The sequence below is a fragment of the Panthera tigris genome, chromosome A2 (genome assembly GCF_018350195.1).
Source record: "Panthera tigris isolate Pti1 chromosome A2, P.tigris_Pti1_mat1.1, whole genome shotgun sequence".
NCBI lineage: Eukaryota > Metazoa > Chordata > Mammalia > Carnivora > Felidae > Panthera > Panthera tigris.
The window spans coordinates 7,464,822-7,487,012 of NC_056661.1; the positions used below are offsets into that span (position 1 = coordinate 7,464,822).

The 22,191-nt window shown below is 57.9% G+C and overlaps 2 protein-coding genes across 3 annotated transcripts in view; one reads left to right on the forward strand and one right to left on the reverse strand.

The window, feature by feature from the left end:
- Positions 1-1,597: 1,597 nt before the first annotated feature.
- On the forward strand, positions 1,598-13,992 carry PIN1 (peptidylprolyl cis/trans isomerase, NIMA-interacting 1). The gene is made up of 4 exons (XM_042978111.1): positions 1,598-1,704; positions 3,743-3,955; positions 12,384-12,494; positions 13,370-13,992. Exons 1-4 carry the CDS (start codon positions 1,647-1,649, stop codon positions 13,477-13,479), a joined length of 492 nt encoding a protein of 163 aa, XP_042834045.1. The 5' UTR covers positions 1,598-1,646; the 3' UTR covers positions 13,480-13,992.
- A 3,601-nt stretch (positions 13,993-17,593) lies between these two features.
- The window catches only part of OLFM2 (olfactomedin 2), a 59,478-nt gene continuing 54,880 nt past the window's right edge, over positions 17,594-22,191 (reverse strand). For both annotated transcript variants that reach the window (XM_042978113.1, XM_042978112.1), the window contains exons 3-6: positions 20,833-20,979; positions 20,150-20,369; positions 19,711-19,817; positions 17,594-18,733 (exon numbers count right to left, since the gene is read on the reverse strand). In XM_042978113.1, coding sequence (XP_042834047.1) covers positions 18,056-18,733; positions 19,711-19,817; positions 20,150-20,369; positions 20,833-20,979 — 1,152 coding nt within the window. In that variant the 3' untranslated portion in view covers positions 17,594-18,055. The remainder of the gene's footprint in view (positions 18,734-19,710; positions 19,818-20,149; positions 20,370-20,832; positions 20,980-22,191) is intronic.

Here is a 22,191-nt window from a genome sequence, read left to right on the forward strand (position 1 = left end):
CCCTCCCTACCATTTGTGACAACCCCAAATGTCTTAAGACCTTGTCAAGTGTCCCCTGGGGAACAAAATCACCCCTGGTGATCTCTGTTTCATTATTTACTTTTTTAAAGATTTTATTTTTAAGCAAACTCTACACACAATGTGGGGTTTGAATTCATGACCCCAAGAGCAAGAGTCACATGCTCCATCGACTAAGCCAGTCAGGTGCCCTAGCTCTGTTCTATTATTATGTAAGATGTTAATATAAGAGATGGCTGGGTAAAGAGTATATGAAAAATCTACACTATTTTTGCAACTCTGCACTAAGTTGAAAATCATCTCTTTTTTTGAGAGAGACGGATTTTTAGGTAGACTCCATGCTCATTGTAGAGCCAGACGTGGGGTTCAATTCCATGAGCCATGAGATCATGACCTGAGCCAAAATCAAGTTGGATGCTTAACCGACTGAACTGCCCAGGCACCCCTGATAAATATTATTTCTTATCCTCATTTGCATATGGAGAAGCTGAAGCACAGAGGTTAAGTAATTTGTTCAAGGTCATAGCAAATGGAGGGCTGGGCTTTGAACCAAAGTAATCTGGCTCCTTAATGCTCTTAACCTACTACATCCTGTCTCAGATTCCTTGTAGACATATTTCCCTGTATTTCATATCACTGCGCCCCATTCTTTTTAATGGTCACATGGGCCTAGTTACAGATGAACTATCATCGAATTCTTCCCTGTTGGTGTCTGTGCTCTCATATCTGTCTCCAGCCCGTCCTCAGGCACCTCCTCAGTGTCCCACAGGTGCACACTCAACTTTAAATGGATTCAAACCGAGCTCACCATCCTCCTAATCGGTGGGTCCTCCTGTGTCCCTAGCTAAGTGGTAATGCCAACACCCACCAGTCACCCAGCACAGAGGCAAGAGCCAGACTGAGAGGGAATAAGTAAAGTAGGTTCCAAAGGAAGTAGAAGATGTTTGGGTCAGTGGCATCGGACAGGGTTAGCCTTGCCCCCCCCCCCCAAAAAAAAAAAAAGAGAGAGAGGTGGGAAGATAGCTTTGGACATCTGGAGAAAGCAGGTGGGTAGAGGGAGGATGGAGGAGCCAAATTTAGGCTTCTGGGTTCTTCGCGGCTCATCACCAAGGCGACTACGTCGCTATGGCAACAACTAAGGCAGCACCAACTCTTTCAAATACCTCGTGGGCTGCCGTCACCCCCAAACCACCCAGGCACTTCCGCATGGGGGGTTGCGGGAACGGTTTAGGAAGGCGGGATACTGACGCAGGGACCAATCGGATGGGGCCTGTGGCGAAGGACGCAAAAGATGGGGTCGGGACTTCTTTGTAGCTCGCCAAAGGGCGTTGAGAAGGACGGGCTCCTTTCCCTTCTCTACCAGTTAGGGGCCGAGTGAGGAAGGGGGCGGGACCGGGGTGAAGCCGTACGGGGGCGGACCCCAGGTGAAATGAGGGGAGGATCCGCCCAGTCTTGGTGCTACCCAATAGGAGGCCAGAACACCTCTCCGGACTGTTGGGGTGCCCAATGAGCATCGTCGCCGGGCCCCGATGCGAGGAGCTCCGAGCCAATCGGCGGCGGCGGTGGGTGGGCGCGGGCGGCATAGGCGGTGCGGCGGAGGCGGAGCGGGCGCTGCGGCAGGAGGGAAGATGGCGGACGAAGAGAAGCTGCCGCCCGGCTGGGAGAAGCGCATGAGCCGCAGCTCAGGTGCCGCGGGGGTCGGGGCTGGGGCGGGGCCGCGCGGGCCCGCGGAAGCAGGGCTCGAGCTCGCCCCTCGGGCGCAGCGCCGCCGCCCGATTCCCGTGGGGTCTTGGCTTCTCCGCGTCTTCCCAGGGTAACGGCCCGGGCCCGCCCCGTGGGGGCTGCGAACCTCTGGAGCGGGGATGCCGGAGGAAACTGAGGCAAGGGGCGGGCCCGGAGAGACCCTGCGCGCTGCCGGGGGGGTAAAGGGCCCGTGATTCCGCAGCACTCCCCCGGGTGATGGCCCTAGCCCTGCCCATCCGGCTGACACCTTTTGGCCTAATGCACCTGACGTCCCCGGGGAACGCCTGTGCACCCCGCTGGGCCCGGGGGACACTCCTGGGGAAGGACACCCCAACCCCATGCTCAGGGCGTGGCTCCAGGGTGGTGCTCGGCCTCGGGTGCACAGTCTACTCCTGCCATACCCACCTAATGCTGAGTCTGCGATATCCGCTCGGTGGTGTTCTGCCTCAGGATGGTCCCTGTGCTGGGAGCCCGATTTCAGGCTTATCCACAATAATAATATCAATAACAGGGCGCGTTCATCTCACCGTCCAGCATTGTGCCAGGTGTTTTAAGTGTGTTCTCTCTCTCGCTCTCTGAATGACCACAACTGTAGGAGGTAGGTAGTTACTATCCCCATTTTGCAGGTGAGGAAACTGAGGTCGGGAAACTTAAGGAACTCACCCAAGGTCATTCATTCCAGGGGGGGCAGGGGTTAGATTAGAACCCAGTCAGTCTGACTGCAGAGCCCCCTGCCCTTGTCACCGCAAACTCCTGAGGATCAGGCCCAGCATTTCACTGCACCGCCTCCATAACCCATAAAAATTGCAGTCACAGTTATTTCTGTTAATTGAATGCCAGGCACTCTGGTGACCGCTTCATGTGTATCATCACTATTCTCCACATTAACCCCATGAAGTTATGTCCTTATTCTTTTGCTTCACTCCCTCTTTTCAGATGAGAAAACCAAGGTTCGGGGGGATAGAGGCCGTTGCCAAGGTTTTAGAGTCGGTCAGTGGCTCAGCTCTCACCCAGCCTGCTCCAGCCCTGCTCTGTGGCTGCAACCTCGTGATGAATCTGATGCTCGGCCCAGTTCTGGGCCCCCTCTCTTGCCTTTTCTGCCTGCCCCCTCCCTCCCTGATGGTCTTCCTCAGGGGTGACACTCAGCTCTTCATGGTGCAGGGTGCACGTTGTCCACGCAGCCCAGGCAAAATGTCAGCCCCCGGAATGGTGCCTGGGCTCTACTGGGTCCTACTTCAATCTTCTTCTTTGCAGCCTTCAGTCCTTCATGCTCCTCAGGCCCTGGGTAATGTCTGGCCCCCAGCCGTGCTGGTCCCTAGTTGTGCAGCACTGTGCACCGAGTACGGATTAAGAAGAGAGCTTTTGTGTTTGACACCCTGGGTGTAATTCCTGCCTCCAACCCGGTGTGCCTGGCGCAGAGTTTACACTCAGGAAGCGTTACCAAAGATGGGGAAAGGGAGGCCTCGTTTTTGTCGTCTCTAAAATGGAGGTTATAGCTGTCACACTCTTCAGGTGTACCGGCCACTATCCTAAGCATGTTACAGATGCGAACTCATTCCCTTCGAACAGCCCGACAGGCGGGTACCGGTGTCTCCATTTTATGCGTTGAGAACGTGGAGGCCCGGGGAGGGGAGTTCATCCAGCGAGTGACAGAGCCAGATTTGGACAGGCAGTCTGGCTGCCGAGTACGTGCTCCGGTCCGCTCCGTGTCCCCCTGGCTTCCTCTCTTCTGTCACCCTGGGTTGTTTTCCTCCTTGAAGTTACCAATAACTAAAGTTGTGATGTTGTCTTATTTGCTTGTCTGGTGCCTCTCTGCCCCCACCTAGAATGTTAGCTCCCTGAGGGGCCAGTGGCACGTGGTGTAGGACCCAGTGGATTTGCTGCATGAAGGCATCCCATCGGCCAGTCCCTTATCTTGGCCTCAGGGTGGCGTCCTGTGAGCAGGTCCCAGCTGAATTCCTGCCCCCGCCCCCCCCTCCAGGCAGGGTGTACTACTTTAATCACATCACTAACGCCAGCCAGTGGGAGCGGCCGAGTGGCAACAGCAGCAGCGGCGGCAAAAATGGACAGGGCGAGCCCACCAGGGTCCGATGCTCACACCTGCTCGTCAAGCACAGCCAGTCACGGCGGCCCTCGTCCTGGCGGCAGGAGAAGATCACCAGGACCAAGGAGGAGGCCCTGGAGCTGATTAATGGTGAGCAGGGCTGGAAACGGGTTGTGGGGGGGGGGGGGTTGTGGAGGGGTCTCCGCTCCTTGGGGGCCAGAGCTGGCCTTGTGGAAATCACCCCAGCTAATTCAGCCGTCAGCGTTGGCTGACACAGAAGTGCCTGTACCCGACCTGAGCCTCGCCCACCCGGCTGCCTCTCCTTTTTCTTTCTCTCTGGCATTGGGAGGGTGAGCCAGGTTAGGAAGGGAGGGCCCAGCCTTGGGGGCTGGCAGACCCGGGTTCAGATGGTAGCCATGCCCCATAAGCTCTGTGACCTTGGGGGAGTTGTGCAACCTCCTTTGAGACTCAGTTTTCACCTCTGTAAAATGGGCACCGTCACATACCTGCCTCTGAGGCCCATTGTGAGGATTCAGTGAGGTGAGAGTGTTTGGTGCACGGTGGGCCCTTGGCCAGCGGGAGTTATTGTTGATGGTAATGTCATCGGTCAGGGTTCTGGGGCACATATGTGGGTGGGTCAGGAGAGAGGTTGGAAAGGTAGCAGCTTAGAACTTGCTAGCAGACTTTGGTTAATTAATTCTGCCCTGAGAGAAGAGGCTGTTCCTGTCTCTGTTCCACGGTTCCTCCATGGTCTAAGCAGTAGTGAGCAGACAGACTTTGTCTTAAAAGGTCAGGTAATAAATAGTTTAGGTTTTACAGGCATACGGCTCTGCTTTGTAACTGATAGCAGCTTGAGATAATATGTAAACAAACGGCTGTGTATGTGCCAATAAAACTTTATTTACAAAAGCAGAACTTAGCTCATTAGGGGCCATAAGTTGTAAACCCTGGTGTAGAGCTGCTGGGTATGGCCGCCACTCCCCACACAAGGCTGTTTTCACTTAAATTAATTAAAACTAATATTAGAGACTATTCCTCATACTGGCTGCACTTCAGGTGTTCAGTAGCCACATGTGGCCAGCGGCTGGCATCTTAGCGCAAATAGAAAACATTTCTATCCTTACGGCAAGTTCTTTTGGGTGGTGCCGGTCTGGATCTCGCGTGTGGTTTTATCATCCATTCAGGCTCTGCCACCGCAGACCCCAGACCCCTCCTGGGCTGCTCTTACCCCATATAACCAGTGCCTTACCCAGACCCAGACAGCCCGGGTTCCCATCTGGCTCTGCCCCAGCCCTGGCTCTGTGACTTCGGGAAAGTTACTTAACATCTCTGAACCTGTCTTTTGACTTGTAAAATTAGTATTTTGACCATTGAACCTATCTCCTAGGGTAGTTGTGAGCACTCTGACCTAATTAATGCAGTAAAGCCTGAATAACAGTTCCTGGTGTGCAGGAAATGTTCTCTAGTTGCTAGCGGTCATTAGGGTGGTTGTTCTTAGCCCAGGCCTGGCCAAGTGCACACTTGGTCAGTATTGGCTGTTGTTTTACTATCCCATCCCAGTATTTGGCCTATAGGATATTACTTACCCAAAACCACGCACCTCCCCCCCCCCCCCACGGTGTCTAGCACGATCCATGCATGGCCCCCGTGAGCCTCCTACCTCAGCATTATAGAGAGGAGCAGAGTTCATGCACAGAATCTGGACTGAGCTCCGTGAAGGCAGGGACTGGCTTTCTTCCCACCATATTCCCAGCGTTCAACACACAGCCTGGCCTACAGTCCCTGCTCACAGCATTGTTTCAGGAAGCAGCGGGAAGCGAGAAGGATTCCTAGCAGAGGAAATGGCAGAAGTAAAGGCCTAGGGCAAGGCTGTAGCCAGGACTCTGGGGAAAGACCCTTCAAGGGCATGTCCCAGCCAGGTTGAGGAGGGCTCTGAATGAGTTGAAGAGTTTGGGTCCTTTCTGGAGACGGCAGGAAACACACGGCTCCGTGTGCCTGGGGGATGGGCCTGTGACGCTTTGCTTTCAGGAGAGAGCTGTGTGGCTGGAGGGCGAAGGGCCGGGGAGGCCGGGGGTGCCCGGAGCCCAGCTGATTGGGTCTAGCAGTGAGCGACGAGGGGGGGGTCTGCCCGCCTCAGGGGAAGCAGAGGAAGTAGGTGGGGAAAGCCCAGAGAATCACGAGGGGACTTCTCGAGTCCTCCCAGCTCCAATGGTCCCTGTCCTGAGGCTCTTGGAGCCACGAGAGTGGGCAAGAGGTAATAGGCATTTGGAGATCGAGTGGCAGGAGGTGCCACCACTGGCGGAGGGGACTCGAGAAGGGGCGCAGTCTGGGGAGGGACTCCTGAAATCCGAGGAGCCCGAGGAAGAGCTGCTGGGGGCAACAGGCCAGAGAGGGAGACCCTTGGAACGATCCTGGCGAGAGATGGCGGGAGGCTGAGGCAGGTGGGCACGGGGAGATCTGAGCGCAGCTTGGAAGGAAGGCTGTCACACCCTGGGGACTGCCTGGGAGGGGCAGGTGAGGGTGCCTCCCCGTCTCCAGGAGGGACGAGTGTGTGCCTGGTGGGCTGATACTGTGGTGGGAGCGGGGGGAGGGGGGGGGTGCTGAGGTCAGCTTAGGCCTTGGCGAAGGGGTAACTGGGAGGTGCTCCCAGGAAGTAGCTGGGCTCTGGGGCCTAACCTTAAGTTGGTGCAGACTTGGGGGTGTTACTAGGGGCTGGCTGCACGTGCCTGCGCGGATGGCCTGGGGGCCCTGCGGCTCCAAGCAGTGTGACCTGATGGGCCAGGGAGCGGTGAGGGGAGCAGATTCTGGAGAGTTGAGAAGGCAGAATCAGGAGGACTGGGTAACGGATTAGTTGGGTGGGAGTAGGGTAAGGTCAGAAGCAGTGTGGCCCGTCCTGGAGTCACACGGAGATGGAGCCTGGTGCCAGCTGTGAGGCCTTGAGCAAGTGTCTTTATTCTCTGAGCCTCAGCTGCATCATCTGTAGAATGGAGACAGGATGGCCTGAGATCCAGGGGCCGGCAGCTGACTGCCCAGCAGAGCACTGGGCTCGGGGCCTGGCGCTTGCTGTCCCCACACGACCCCCGTCACTCGGGCACGCGTGGCTGGGCGCGGAGGTCTGGGCAGGGGTTCGGGAGCCTGGTGTGCTCAGCGTGCAGACCCTCCGGTGACCCTGGCCTGCTGACTCGGCGTCTTGGAGCGGGGCTGGGACAGGCTCCCGGGGGGGTCGTTGGGAGAGCGCAGTGAGATGGCCCAGGCCGCGGTGCGCTTCGTAACCAGACGCTCGGGTGTGCCGTGCCAGCAAGCTTGGGGTGTCGGGGCCCGGTTTTCTCTTCGTGAAGGTGGATGTTCCCTGCGTCCTGGGCTCGGTCCGGGTGATCAGGAGATCAGGATTTGGGGTTGACTCTCATCAGTACCCATTTAGATCCGGCGCTCCCCCACTGCCCCGAGGGGACGGGCTGCCCGCGGTAAGAACCAGTGTGCGCATTTTCTGCTGAGGCACCTTTTCCCAGTGTCGGCTCCACTGCAGCTGCTGGGCTACGGCCAGGCCCTGCCAGGGATCTGAGGACCAGCTGCCTGTCATTGCCAGTGTCCTTGTGTAAGGAGGCCGGGCTGTGGACAAGCCCTCTCCACCTGCTCCCCGTCCCTGGGGGTCCCAGGGAGGCCCCGGTGTGAGCAGCAGTCCCCTCAAACATACTCACACCCGGGGTCTGAGGGTCAGTGAGCACCTTTGACCTAGTGTCCCCACACAAGGTCAGTGACTCAGGAGTATTGCAGGGGCTGGCTGCATGTACCTGCACGGATGGCCTGGGGCCCTGCAGCCCCGAGCGGTGTGACCTCGCGGGCCAGGGAGGGGTGAGGGGAGCAGATTCTGGAGAGTTGAGAAGGCAGAATCAGGAGGACTGGGTAATGGATTAGTTAGGTGTGGGGTGGGTGCTGGCTTCAGGCTGGGTCTCTGGCCTCTCTGGGCTCCTCCTTCTGGATCTTGGGTCTTTTGGGACAGCAGACCTAATCCTGTCACCTTTTTCTCTGTCCAGGCCCCTTCCCTAGTTTGTCCCTGAACCTTTTTAGAGTCAGAGGCCACCGCATTATTCACTCACTTTCACCTAAATGATTATGGTGTATTAGCTCGGGGTGTTCTAACAGAATACCACAGACTAGGTATTTATTTGCCACAGTTCTGGGGCTGGAAGTCTGGGATGAAGGTTCTTTTTTTTTTTTTTTTTTTTTTTTTATGTTTATTTTTTTTTAATTAATTTTTTTTTTTTTTTAACATTTATTCATTTTTGAGACAGAGACAGAGCATCAACGGGGGAAGGTCAGAGAGAGAGGGAGACACAGAATCCGAAACAGGCTCCAGGCTCTGAGCTGTCAGCACAGAGCCCGACGCGGGGCTCAAACTCACGGACTGCGAGATCATGACCTAAGCCAAAGTCGGACGCCCAACCGACTGAGCCACCCAGGCGCCCCAATGTTTGTTTATTTTTGAGAAAGAGTGTTAGCAGAGGAGAGGCAGACAGAGAGGGAGACACAGAATTTATTGAAGCAGGCTCCGGGCTGTAAGCTGTCAGCACAGAGCCCAATGCGGGGCTTGAACCCACGAACTGTGACATCATGACCTGAGCTGAAATCAGACACTCAACTGACTGAGCCGCCCAGGCACCCCTGAGATGAAGGTTCTGACCAATCCAGTTTCTGGCAAAGACTCTTCCTGGCTTGGAGACAACTGCCTTCTCGCCGCGCGCTCATGTGGCCTTTCCTTGGCGTGTGCACGTGTGGAGAGAGAGACGGAGCTCTCTGGTGTCTCTTCTTATAAGGACACTAATCCTATGGGATCAGGGGCCTCCCCTGTGACTTCATTTAACCTTAATTACTTGCATGGAGGCCCATCTCCAAATACAGTCACATTGGGGGTTGAAGCTTCAACATATGAATTTGGGGGGACACAATTCAGTCCCTGACATATGGACTGACAGGTAGTAACTATCAGGCTTGTTTCACCCCAGCCACTGTTCCAGCAGTAACTACCCCTCCTGGTAGCCCTTCTGGTGGGAACTGCTAGAATCAGCCCATTTTACAGGCCAGGCAAGTAAGGCTCCGAGAAGCAGTCACCCCCACAGAGGGTCACAGAGCTCAGGATGGGAAGAGCTGAGGTCTGAATGCAACAGTTGGGGTCCAGAGTTTACCCTCCTTAGCCTCAGAGACGCACTGAGCCGGCCAGCCCATGATCTGTCAGCAGCGACAGGTGCCCTGCTGTCGTGCACACAGTTTCCAGGGCTCCTGATCTCCCCTTCCTGAAGCAGGTAGAAGTTCCCCACTCCAGACTGGGAGGTCCTTGAGAGGCTGCCCCTGGGTCTGCCTCACTCTCAACTGGAGCCCCTTTGGATGGGTGCCGTCTTGGTGAGGGGTGTTATGTGGGCAGGTTAGGCCAGGGCATTGCCAGGCGGGCAGGCGAGGGTTTCCTTTTCACCCTCTCTTGAGCATTTGGATCTGAGATGCACAAAAAAAAGACACGAGGTTCCAGCATTTCTGCCTGAAGAGCTGAGGGGGATCCCTCTCCCTCCTTCCCCGTGGCCTGTTTCTGTCTCATTTATTCATGAATTTCTTCAGCATTAGCACCTGTTCTGTGCACAGAGCCGGGAACTGGGAACCCAGCAGTGAGCAAGGCCAACCCAGCCCTGCCCTCTCAGTATGAGGTGACTGACAGACCACAAACAGGACATTGGTAAATGCACGGAGGCTTCCTCATGCAGTGGGGGTCTTAGGAAAGGCTCCTTGGTGAGGCCAGAGGACAGCAGGCAGGAGGAGACCATTAAACAAAGGCCTTGAGGTGCTGGGGGCAGGGCAGGACTGGGAGGGGCGTCATGGGGGATGGGGTAATACTGAGCTGAGGGGATGCACAGGGGTCTGAGGGTTCCCTTGCATCTTGGCTTGTGGGCCAGACTCCTGAAGGTCAACTTCTAGAAAGGGGAGATTGGAAAGGAGTGTTTTGTTTTTAATTTTTTTCTTTCACATTTATTTATTTTGAAAGACAGAGCATGAGCAGGGGAGGAGCAGAGACAGAGAGGGAGACAGAATCCGAAGCAGGCTCCAGGCTCTGAGCTGTCAGCACAGAGCCCGACGTGGGGCTCGAACTCACGGACCATGAGATCATGACCTGAGCTGAAGTCGGACACTTTACCGACAGAGCCACCCAGGCGCCTGTTTTGTTTTGTTTTTAAGTCACTTAAGGCTCCTGTCCAAGCAGAATGTTTTCTGAGAGTTGGCTGGCCAGGGAAAGATTTGCGTGCTGTGAATGGTGGTGGGTAAAAGCTTGGCTTTTATGAGATTTTTAGGCTGCTTTCAGTGTATGTGTACCTTGGCCAGGCCGTCTAGTCTCAGGGATCCCTGCTGACTCACGGCCCCAGCTGCTGGAGGATGTGGCAAGGAGGGGCTCACCCTGGGCTGGGGGGGCTGGGCCTGGCCCTGCAGGTGCGGGGCCTGTGCGGACAGTTATGCTTCCCGGAAGCAGGCGGGTACAGCGGGGAGCACCGCGCTCCGGATTCTCCGGCCAGCGTATTGGGGTCCACACAGAAAGGAAAGGAGGCAGAATCTTGAGGCTGCCCAGGTGAGGCAAGGAACGATAAGCAGAAGTCCAGGGAATGGAGAAGGAGGCCTGTATTCATGATGTCCGGTTCAGCTTGGATCACGGATGGACGCAGCTGGCACAGGGGGGCCCCCTAGCCGCCCCAGGGACGTGTTCGACCACACCAGGGCAGTGCAGGCAGAGGCCACCACAGCCTACAGGGGGTGGGGCTTGTGTGACATCGGCGAGCCTTTCTGACCAGGCAGCGTACACTGACGGCCGGACCAGACTGAGACGTGCAGGCGAGGGAGACCAGGGATGGGCAGGGCAGATCAGACAGAAATAGGGGTGGCGTTCTCACTGGGATGCACAGCCCTCACAGAAGGGAGAATTGTGACAGCAAGTGACATTTGTCAAGGTCTCCATGCCGGGCACTGTGCTGTGTGTCGCTGTGGCCTGCTGGAAAGTGGCTAATGGTTCAGAGGCAAAGGGATGGTCAGGACATGACAAGAGTGACAGGAACACGGGACAGGCAGGGTGGTGGGGACAGCCGTGGAAGCAGCCAGGCAGATCAGGTTCCAGGACATCGGTTGCTGCCTTGACGTGCAGCAAGATGGAATGATACGTGTGTGGTCATGGCTGTGTGTTTTGGTTGTGGTCCTCGCAAAGTCTGCGCTAGCTCAGCGTCAGGCAGATGGCCCTGCCTGGGTCTCTGGGCTTCAGTGCACGAGAGAGAGATTAATCAGCAGTGTCTCTGGCGCTCACACAGGATCAGTGGAGGGAGCGTCACGGTGGTGTTCAGAAACCCACTGGCAGGTAGGACAGGGTGATCCTCACCTGCGGTGTGGGCTGGGTGGGTGTGTGGAATGTCCCCAGGAGAGCAGCTGTCAGGGAAGCCACGTGGGAGCAGCTCAAGGTGAAGGGCCATTCTGGTGGTCTGGGGCTGGATGTCCTGGGGGCCCCGCCCAGTGGCTGCACCCGAGGTGGGGTGGGGGGTGGTGGTGATGCAGGGACCAGACTAGCAGGAACACTCACTCATGTGCCAGGCCAGCTGGTTGGAGGGAGGCCCTCAGGGGAGGAAGGGATGGCTTCTGGCTGCAGGAGCTCCTGCCTGGACTCCAGAGCGACTGGGGGCTCCTCCCCACGGTGCACACACAGTCCTCCCGCGCACTCTGCGCCCCACATGTGAGTCACCCAGGTGCGCTGTGCTGCCCCGGCCTCCCCCTCCCCGCAGGGAGAATCGGCACCCAGTGGGGACAGTTCGCACCCCACAGAGGGTGAATCCAATGCCTGGTACCAACACATCCTTTAGGGGCAGCTGGGGGAACTGTGTCAGCCACCTCTGGGGCCATAGTCGACGTGAACAACACGTGTCCCACCTAAGCTGCCTTGTGGTCTCTTCACAATGCCCCAGTGAGCAGCCTGGACCTTCATCCCGCTTTTTATACATTGGACAACTGAGGCCCAGGGGCTGAGGAGTTAGCCGGCTCCTGTGGCAGAGCTGGCCTGGTCCCCCGGGCTCCTCCCTTTCTCCTAAAAGTCTCTAGAAAGTTTCCCCATCACTGCTCCTGGGGGATCTTGGACTGGGTGGGAGGGGAAGCCTGGGTCCCAGCATCTCTCTTCAATGTCAGCCCAGCCTTCTGCTGTCCTCCCCGATGTATGTGTGCAGGGTAGGAAGAGGTCATGCTGTGTTCATGTCCCGTTTGTGGGGCGAGGCGGTGGAAGTGACAGCGGGGGTGGAAGAATGGGGGGCGAGCCCAGCATGGCTGTCGAGGCCACTGCAGGGCCAGGGTGTGCACACATGTGGAAGGCACCGTTTCATGGACAGTGTGACTGCACACACGTCAGGGGTGAGGAGGCGTTCGTGGATGTGTGTGAGGCCAGTGTTCACATGTGCATGTGTGCAAGGTAGGGCAGGGGTTGCATGCCGCCCTCCATCTGGAGCCCTCCACCTCGTCCTGGCCTGCCTTTGACGCGCCGTCTCCCTGTGTGTCCCCGTTTCGTGTATGTCTACAGGCTACATCCAGAAGATCAAGTCAGGAGAGGAAGACTTTGAATCTCTGGCCTCACAGTTCAGCGACTGCAGCTCGGCCAAGGCCAGGGGAGACCTGGGTGCCTTCAGCAGAGGTGCGCAAGGAATGGGCGCTGCCGAGCTCTGGGGGGGCTTCTGTCCCATCAGTGGGGGTCCCCTAGCCAGGTAGAGGTTGGGAGGGGCGGTCCCTGCTGCAGAAGCCTTGAGGCTCCACCAGGTGGCAGCACAATCCCTCAAGCTTCAGTGGTTGCCCTGCTTGGGGGTGGCTGGGCCACAGAGCCTCCTGCCTGGTGTCCTTCAGTCCTGGGGTGGGGGGGTCGGTCTGCGTGTCTCTGTGCAGTTGTCCCCATCAGGGACCCAGTAAGGTAGGTACTCTCCTCCTGTTGGGGGTATAAGGCTGAGTCCCCTGAGCGCCCCAGGGCCTGTCCCCTAGAATGCCCCTCCCAACACCACCTTCAGGAGTGGGGACAGCAGGAGAGAGGGGAGGAGGGTGAGGGGAGGGTAGCAGCCCTGGCTTTAGGCCTGTCTGGCTCAGGCAGTGCAAGGGGAGGAGCCACCACCCCCTCCTTTTCCTCCTCTCCCCCTCCATACTGGGGTCTGCAGAGCATCAGGGCTGGGCCAGAGATGGGGTGAGGCGGGAGGGGGGCGGTGTCGGCAAGGGGCTGTGAGTCGAGGCAGGCAGGACAGATGATGTGGCGGGGGCTGGGATCGGGGGGCCCAGGGAGGTGAGTTCATCACTGAAATGTGTCTCTAAGTGCACAGCAGCACCTCTGCCGGCCATCCTTCATGCTGTCCTCAGGCTTCCTGGGGCTTCTTAACGGCCCTGCCGCCCCACAGTGACAGGGCCATAAACCGCGTGATGGATGAGCAGGAGGCTCGGCGCAGGTGGGAGCCCCATCTGCCCGCCCTGCCCGGTCGTGGCCCGCGGCCATGTCTTGACCCCCACGCCCCATCCCTCACGCTTCCCCAGGTCAGATGCAGAAGCCGTTTGAAGACGCCTCCTTTGCACTGCGGACGGGGGAGATGAGCGGGCCCGTGTTCACGGATTCCGGCATCCACATCATCCTGCGCACGGAGTGAGGGGTGTGGGTGGCCCAGGCCCGGCCTGCAGGGTAGGGCGGGGCTAGACGGGTGGCTGGGCCCACGGACCCTGCTGCTCCCTGCTGGCCACCAGGTGCCCCTCCCTGCTAATGTCACAGTATTTATTGTTCCCAAAATGGCCAGGGGTGGGGGAGCTCTTCACCACTGGGGGCTCCCTCTCTGCCCCCAGTTGGGGCTGTCCCTGCCAGACTCCTCTCCCCTTTAGGAATTGACTTCAGAAGGGCGGCTGCGTGGGGAGGCTCCCAGACGGAAGGGGTGGGGGTGACCTGTCCCAAAGAGAAGGCCTAGTCAGCTGAGCTGTCCCCTGCGTCCCCCGACCCAAGTCCAGGATGGGGGCAGGAGGCCCCCGGTTGTTTCTGGTTATGCTATGTTCCTCTATTCAATTGCAAAAAGCACATGCTCCACTTGGGGCCCAGGCCGCCCAGCCGCCTTGGGGCCTCGCTGAGCATCAGTGCAGCACCCCCCTTGCCCTCCATTAAACTTGGAACCACTGCTCTGCTGTCCTGTGTCTCGTTCCCTCCCCGCTGAGGCGAGGGGGCAGCTGTCGGAGTGGCAGTCGTGTTCCGCCGACCCTAGTGTCCAAGCTGCATTTCCTCCCTGAGAAGCTTCTCTTCATCCTGGGCCCCGGGGGCTCCTGGCGGGGAAGACACCAGTCAGCGCCAGTGGTCCTCGAACTCGGGTGTTCAAGAATGTTCTAGAAGGCAAGAGCAGTGCACTGGCCCCACATCTCTGCATGCAGCAGACCCAGGTGGAGCTGGGGATCTGCAGGGGATCCTTGGAGAGCCAGACTGAAGCCTCCCGCCCCCACTGCGCTGGGTGCCCTCCACACACACACACACACACACACACACACACCCCCATACCCTCCACGGGCCACTCCTAAATAGAACAGATTACATCCAGCACTCTGATGCCTGCTTCCCTGTTACCACAAATGCTTCTGGCAGGTTGTTCCTGGGTCCTGCCTCCTCCTCAGATGTTGTTACCTTAGCAACACGGAACCGGTGGGAAGGGAGAAGGGCCACTGCCAGGCACCTCTGAGAGCGGGCATCCCACCCGGCCCTCTGGAGGAGGGTGTCCCTGGACTGGACCGTGGGTAAAAGGCTGTCTTGGGAGCAGAGGGGATCCCTGTGGCACATCAGGTGGACGTACCTGCCCGGTGGCCTCTGGGTGTGGCCCCCCTGGTTTCCGTCACCTCGCAGCTGCCCCTGTGCCAGGGCCTAGGCTGGGGGCCCAGTTCATTCAGGGGGTTTGTGGGTTTCACCCACTTTGCCCCCTCAGTTAATGGGAACCAGTCCGGATCGGGGGGTGGGGGATGGCAGGCTAGCAGGGCTCTGGGACCTGAGCAAAATAAAGGCCTGCCCAGCCCTACTGACCCCAAGGGAGGCCCCCGAGACTGTGTCTCATAAACAGTCACCTGGGCCAACTCCCATCTGGCTGGTTTCTGGAGCAATCACTCTCTGCTCACTGCCTGCCAGAGTGTCATTAGGAAGGTTTAATGGGTTTCCTCTCGGCTCTGGCAAGCTGTGGGGGGAGCCGGCGGGCTGGTTGCACCTCCAAGCAGAATCTTAACATCGCCTGTGGGGGCCGCGAGGCAGATAGCAGCCCGTCCCTCGTTTGCACCAACAATTCTGTGGGGTCCCGGAGGGCCCACCCCACTGAGACAGCAGAGCCTCTGGGAAGGGGCAGGAAAGAGGGCGGGGCGGGGGGGGAGGGTGTGGAGAGGGGGTTGAGACACCGCTGGGGAGTGTGATGTGTTTTCCTGGGTGGGGTTGGCAGGGAAATGGTCTTTGTGGCATTCTCTGTCACTTTGGGCGTGTGTGTGTGTATGTGTGTGTGTGTGTGTGGCCATGTGACTCTAGTTATCCCTAGGTGTGTGTCCTGGGTGACACTGGGAGTCCCCCCCGACTGGATGTGACCACTCCTCCTCCGTTTGTCCAAACAAAAGAATATGGCTGTTAAGTAAACGTGCCCGGAGTCGGCTCAGTGTCAGGCTGTGGCTCCCCTCACCTGCTGCACATTCCCACCCGCTGCCTCCTGCCTGGAGGTGGGGCTGTAAATCCCAGGCCTTCTGGGGACGACGACAAAGGTGCATTCGTCCCTCCTGGCCCTTTAGTCGGGCATTTCCCCGCCCCAAATGCCCTGGGGACGGGGGTGGTTTCCACTCTCCTGCCACATGCACCAGCTCGGGCTTCTGTGGCCACGCGGCAGGGCCGGAGTAGGTCACCTCAACTCGGGGTGACGCGGGCTCTGCCACGAGATGGGCTGCAAAGCTTCTCCAGGGAGGCCAGGCCCACGTCCGTCCGGAGGCGGAAAGCCAGAGTTGGCAGCAGGCAGCCTAAGGCACACAGATCCTGGCCTGGTCTGGGGAGGAGGGGTATTCCTCTCCTGCCCTACCTTGGTCGGCACAAAAGCTACAAACAAGCGTCAGGAGCACTGGGGCCTCCCTCTGTGTGTGACGGGGGGAGAGGGCGCTTAGGGCGCCAGGCGCTCTGGGCATCACTCGGGGGACAGGCGAACCGACGGGACGGACACCCACGGCCCGCCCGGTACTCTGCCCGGTTCCAGGTTTGTGTGTGTGTGGGACAGAGACTCAGCAGCCCTCAATCCCCAACCTGATTTTGGGAGTTGGAGAGACCAATGAACTTCTCCCCGCCCCCACTGTGAGCTATCTGGGGGATTTGCCTCCAAATCAATGTATGGGGGCGGGGGCTCAGGGGACCTAAGTGTCCCAGCCCTGTGTTTTTTTTGTTTTTTTTTTTTTTAAGCAGGTACATAGTGCCTCTCCGTGAGCTTATCTGGGAATCAGTTCTTTTTCAATGTCAAACTTGTCAATTTAAATGGAAATTAATTGCTTTTCTTGAAGATTTCTTTAAAAATTGGTTTTAAATGAGTGCATTAGGCAGTCCCATTTATTATTCATTGGTTTCATTCGCAGCATGGCCCTGTGTCCCGAGTTCCCGGAGATGGCAGCATGGAGCGGAGATGATTTAATCAGAGGTCATTAATTAGAGATGGGGGTGGGGGGTAGCTCCCAGAAGAGCGGTTTCGCCTCCTCCGTGGTCCCGGTGGGCTGGGATCTAGGCCTGTGGGGATTCTTTGCATAATATTCCTCCCTGGCTTCAGTGGGGGCCTGTGGTGGGGCGAACGTGGGTGGCGGTCAGCACAACCTTTGTTCCCGATCACCTGCCCCAGAGGTGACTCTACCCTCTCCTGCAGTCTGTCTCACCTCGGCCACCAGGGATCTGGCTAAAATAAAGCCCTCATCTGTTCTTTCCCTTCTGTGCAAGCCACCCCCCAACACCCCCCCCGGCACCCCCCCCCCAGTCACATTACCAAGGCTCCTAAGGAATGGGCCTCTGCTTCTCCGACCTCTTCAACTCCCTCTCATGCCCCTTCCTGCCTCCCATACTTCCTAGCTTTTCCCATCCTTCCCTCCAGGAGCTCTAGGCCCATCGCTACCCCAGTCCCCTCGAGGTAAATGGGCTCCAGGTGTAGGGTGTGGGTGTGTTCGGCTGAAGGTACCCAGTGCGCCTTCAGGCTGTTTCTTTTTTTTCAGTGAACTAGGAGCAGGTGCAACTCATGTAAAATGATTTTGAAATCACAAAGCAAAAAGAGAAAAGGAAAAATACTAGTGTCCCACTCTCTCATACCCAAATTCTTAAAAGCAGCCAAATTGTTAAAAAAAAAATTCTCTCTCTCTCTCTCTCTCTCTCTCTCACACACACACACACACACACACACACATTTAAAAAGTGGCCAGATGGCTCAGTGATGCAAAACCAGTGATGGAGAATATTCATCTGAGGCCTGTTTTCATCTTTGTGATAGAATTCTCGGTTGTTTGAATCAAATTGCTTTGAAACAAATTGTTTTTGAACAAAGCAACTTTGGATGGGGGTCTCTTCGCCCGTCTTCCCAAAGGGCTCGCCCAGCCGTGCCCCCCTCCTGCCACACCCCGAGGCTGGGCTTGGGACAGCTTGTGGCATGGGACACAGGGGGGCACAGGCTGGGATGGGTCTCCAGGCTCGGGCTGAGCCTCCCTCCACCTGGCCTCCTCTGCCCCGTCTGGACACACAGAGCAAGGAAAGCATCAAATGTCAAAGGTCCCGTTTATTCCAGCAACCCGGAAAGAACGAGTGTAAATAAAAAAAGAAACCGATCCATGCACTCAACTCTTAGTGGGGGGCAGGGAGGCGGGGCATGGAGTGAGGGAGTGGGGAAGGAGTGGGAAACAAGGAGGGAGGGGAAGAAGGAAGAGAGAGAGAGAGGCAGACAGGGAAAGAACTGGAGAGTCAGATCAATGAAAAGAGACGGACGCTAATAAAAAGGCAGAAAGAGTGAAGGATCAAAATTCGAGACCAACAAAGGAGAAAAGACACAGAATGCACTAAGAGAAACGGGGAGGCAGAGAACGAAAGCCCGGCCAAACGGGAGGGAGAGGAAAAAACGTACGGGACGGGGGAGAGCGAGGGCAGAACGGAGACAGAGTAAGGGACAAGGGTGGGGTAGAAGGGCCCCGGCCCTCGTGTGGCAGCCTGAGCCGCCGCGGCCCCTAGGGGTCCCCGGCGGTGCTGATGACGTGGAAGAGGGTGACGTTGTAGAGCACCTGGTGGCCGTTGTTCCAGGTGTAGAGGGCCCGCTCCCGGGGGTTGTAATCCAGCATGGAGATGTGGGAGTACTGGTTGTGGAAGGGCACGTCCGTGTACTCGTAACTGGACGTGTTGGTGAAGTAGGCGAAGTAGACCTTGGCCCCGGCCAGGTGGGAGTTGGTCACGTAGAGCACGCCACAGATCATGAAGGCCTCGCCAGCGCTGCGCTTGGGGTAGCCGGTGTCCCAGGACCGCACGACCTCGAGGGTGTGCGGGTCCAGCCGGCTGACCACGATGTTGCCCGCGTTCTGGTTGGTGGTGTAGACGGCCCAGAGCCCGCTCTCGTCCACCATGAAGTCCATGTCCGAGAAGCCGCCCCAGGAGTAGGGGAAGGTGTTGTTGTAGCCGGCCCCCGGGAGGCTCCTCTGCACCAGCACGGAGCGCGAGCGGAAGTGGTACTTGACCACCACGTTGCTCTGGTACTTGTTGTAGAACAGGGAGCCGTTGTATACCACGTGGCCCGTGCCCGCCCACGGCTGGGGCAGCAGGTGCTGGATAAAGTTCTGGCCTTTGATGAAGTCTCCCAGAGTGCGGAACTCCAGGACCCGCCGGCCCTTGTAGTAGCCATCCATGTACCAGACCTACGAGAGAGCCGCTGGTCGCTGCGGGACCACCGCCAGGGACCCGAAGGCCCCAGCAACCACACGGGAACCACCCACGGTCATTAGGGATCAGCAGTCGCTGAGTGGCCATCAGTCAGCCGTGGGATGTCCGGTGACCCTTCATGACCCCTCAGAGCCCCAGTAGCGGGATCGTTTGGTCGGGACCCGCCACCGGTCTTAAGACAGACACCGAGTGGATGGTGTTTGCTACCTAAGGATCAGGGGAAGTTGCAGCCCCTGGTGACTCTCGGGGCCCAGGAATTCACCGGTCATCGGAGACGGGATGGTTAGCGGTTACCGGACAGCCCTCGGGTGATGAGGTCAGTTGCGCTCACTGCCTGTGGGCAACCCCTGTAGCCACGAGATGGCCCTCCCTGGGGCAGACTGCTGGGCTAATAAGCACTTTAAAACCCTTAATGCCAACGGCATCACGACCATTTTGAAGATAAGGAAATCGAGGCTCAGAGACCTTAAGGAACCTGCCCAAGGTTCTCTAAGAATTGGTGGCAGCGGGATGCACATCCAAGTGTGATTCCCCATCCCAACCTCCTAACCCCTTGGTTGGACCTCATAATCCCTGGGAGGCCAGTGATCATCGTGAGGCACTGGCTGTTCACCACCTCTAATCCGGGACACTCAGTGGCCACCTCGTGACCAGTATCAGTCACTAGGGCAGTTAATGGATGGTTCCGGTTAATGGGTCAGAGGTGATGGGCAGTCGTGACCACGGGGGCCACCAGAAGTCCAAAGGTCAACAGACTTGGCGATTTTCAGGGCTGGAAGGCCCTTGGTCACCTGGTGGTTACGAGACAGTCAAGGGGAGGGTCAAGGGCCCCGGAGATCTTATGACACTTGAGGCTACAAGAAAAGAATTGGTGTGGAATTGCTGGGCACCTGTGGGTGGTCACAGGCTGTCTCCCCAGGCTCTGACCCCTGGGGTGGGCACAGTCACTCACCCGGCTGTCCGCACTGGGGGCCATCGTGTCGGTCATCCAGGAGCCGAAGCGGGATCCCATGGCCCGAACGGTGATAGGGTTACTGACCCCAGTCAGCTTCCCACAGCCTGGGAGGCAGGAACAGGGCCGATGAGGGTGGAGAATGGGAAGAGGCAGGGCAAGGACGGTGCGGTTCGATCAAACCGGGAAGAGCTGGGACCAGGGCTGAGGGAGGATCCAGAAATCTGGTCCCAAGATGGAGTCAGGTTGAGGGTAAGAGACTGGAAGTCAAGAGTCAGGGCCATTTCCAGTTTCTGGGTCTATTTTGGGCCTTGGGTAGGGAAGTCAAAGGTCAAAGTTCAGAAGTTGGAAGTCAAAACCGTGTCCAGCTTCTGGGCACACGGGTGGCATTAGGGTTGGGCGTGCAAGTCAGGGGTCAAAGTCAAGGGTCAAGGCATACCCAGCTTCTGGGCACAGGCATGGAGCCTGGCCTCCAGGGCCATCACCCGCCGCTGCAAGTCCTCGTAGCCGTAGGCGCCCATCTCCTCCTGGATGGCAGCAAGGCTGCTGGAGAGATTCCGTACTTCCTCCCGCAGGCGCACGATGGTCCGCGTGTCCGCCTTGTACTGCTCCAGGACTGAGCTCAGGGGCAGCAGCTCCGACATCCTGTCCTTCAGTTCCTGCCCGCCAACACGGAACCCTCACTGATCCTAGCCCCTGACCTTTGACCCAGGCCTGACCCCAACCTTTGACCCATAGCCTCACGCCTTATTATTTTTTTTTTTTTTGAGAGAAAGAGAGAGAGAGCGAGAGCTCACATGCATGAGCAGGGGAGCGACAGAGAGGAAAAGAGAGAGAATCCCAAGAAGGCTCCATGCCATCAGCACAGAGCCCGATGCGGGGCTCGAACTCACAAAACGAGATCGTGTCCTGAGCCGAGAGTCGGACACTTAACCGACTGAGCCACCCAGGCGCCCCCTCACCCCTTATCTTTGATGCACCCCTGGCTCTTGACATTTGGTCCCTACTAGACCCTAGATCCCAGCCTACCCTTGGTCCTCCTCAGACATGACTACTCTCAGAAGTAATGGGCGCTGATCCCAATTCTTTCCTCGGCTCCTGAGCTGACCCAGAAGGACCCACCTGGAAGCTCTTGGCCGAGAGGGACCCATCGGCCGCCCGGAGTCGTGCGTCCAGGCTTCGCATGAGGGTCTCCATGCTGCGCACGTACTGGAGGTCACGGTACGTCCGCAGCTCAAGGACCTCCATGGACTGGGAGACGTTCTGGACCTAGGAGCTTGGGAGGGTTAGGGAGAGCCAGACTCCTGCCCTCCCCGCCCCCCTGAGATGCCACAGACCGGGCCTGACGGAGCCAGAGGCCAAACACCCAGCCAACCGCCTCCCCTGCTCTTACCGGCAACCTCCCAATGACACGCCCAGGCGATCGTCAGCTCCCACCTCTCTCCCCTGCCTCCCTGCCTCCCGGTCTCCCTGCTTGCACTGTGGCCCCCAGCGGTCAGTTCTTCACTCGGCAGCCAGAGGGAGCTTTGCGAAAGGAACACGGGATCACCCTCCCCTGCAGGCCCTGCGGGCTGGTCCCCCCTCCTCACCTGCCTCCTCTTCGTGTCCTCCCACTGCGGCCACCAGCCCCCTTTCCCTCGCAGACTCCAGCTCCAGCCCTCTGCCTCCTTCAGGTGGGGTCCTCGCAGGCAGGCCCCGCGTCTAGCTTGTCCACAGCTAAATCACCGGGGCCCGGCGCTGGCCTAAACTAGACGCTCAGCAAGTGCTTTCCAGCTTCCCTTGCCCCAGCCTCTCCTAACGCAGAATGAGGACCCCCGGCTCCCGCTTCTCCCTGCCTAAGGTGAACTCAGAGACGATCCCGGCTGCTTGTCACAACACGCACTCTCCTGAACCCCTTGTTCACACGACACTTGGAAGGTCTCAGAAACCTAACGGCCTGACGCCCACCCCGACGCCACAGAACGTTTTTAGAGCCATTGTCAACAATCAGGGGATGCCACACGGATGTCCCAAACTGGCGGGGAGGCCAGTTCCGGTGTCGCGGGCAGGGCCAGGATCCTGCAGGGTTAGTGGCCGGGAGACTCCAGTGCTGACCAGGGTCTCTTCCGTTCCCTACGAAACCCTCAGCTTCCTCGTCTATAGGGTGATGACGAGAGGTAGCTGGTCCCTTTCAACACTGACATCGGAGCTGACTAGTGAGCAGGTCGGCTGGATACTATCAAGGGACAGCAGTCAGTCCACAAAGGGCATCAGAGCATCCTGGGGGCGGGCGAGGTTGAATGGGGACTGTTTTATATCAGCCCCAATCACAAGGGGATGGAATCTTACATAAACCTCTTGGGGTTGGAGGGTGAGACCCCTCCCCAAGGGACACACAAGACACTTTTTTAGCAGGCGAGTCCGGTGACTCGGATGCCGCCTCCCCACGCAACGCTCAGCTTCGCCTCCAAAGAAGAAAATATCCACCTGGAGGGCAGCCGG

What these genes read in the sequence shown, in the direction of transcription:
- PIN1 (XM_042978111.1), top strand. Translation starts at nt 1,647, where the DNA reads ATGGCGGACGAAGAGAAGCTGCCGCCCGGCTGGGAGAAGCGCATGAGC. An exon ending in GCGCATGAGCCGCAGCTCAG is followed by an intron (nt 1,705 to 3,742) that starts GTGCCGCGGGGG and finishes CCCCCCCTCCAG; the next exon opens with GCAGGGTGTACTACTTTAAT. An exon ending in CCTGGGTGCCTTCAGCAGAG is followed by an intron (nt 12,495 to 13,369) that starts GTGCGCAAGGAA and finishes ACGCTTCCCCAG; the next exon opens with GTCAGATGCAGAAGCCGTTT.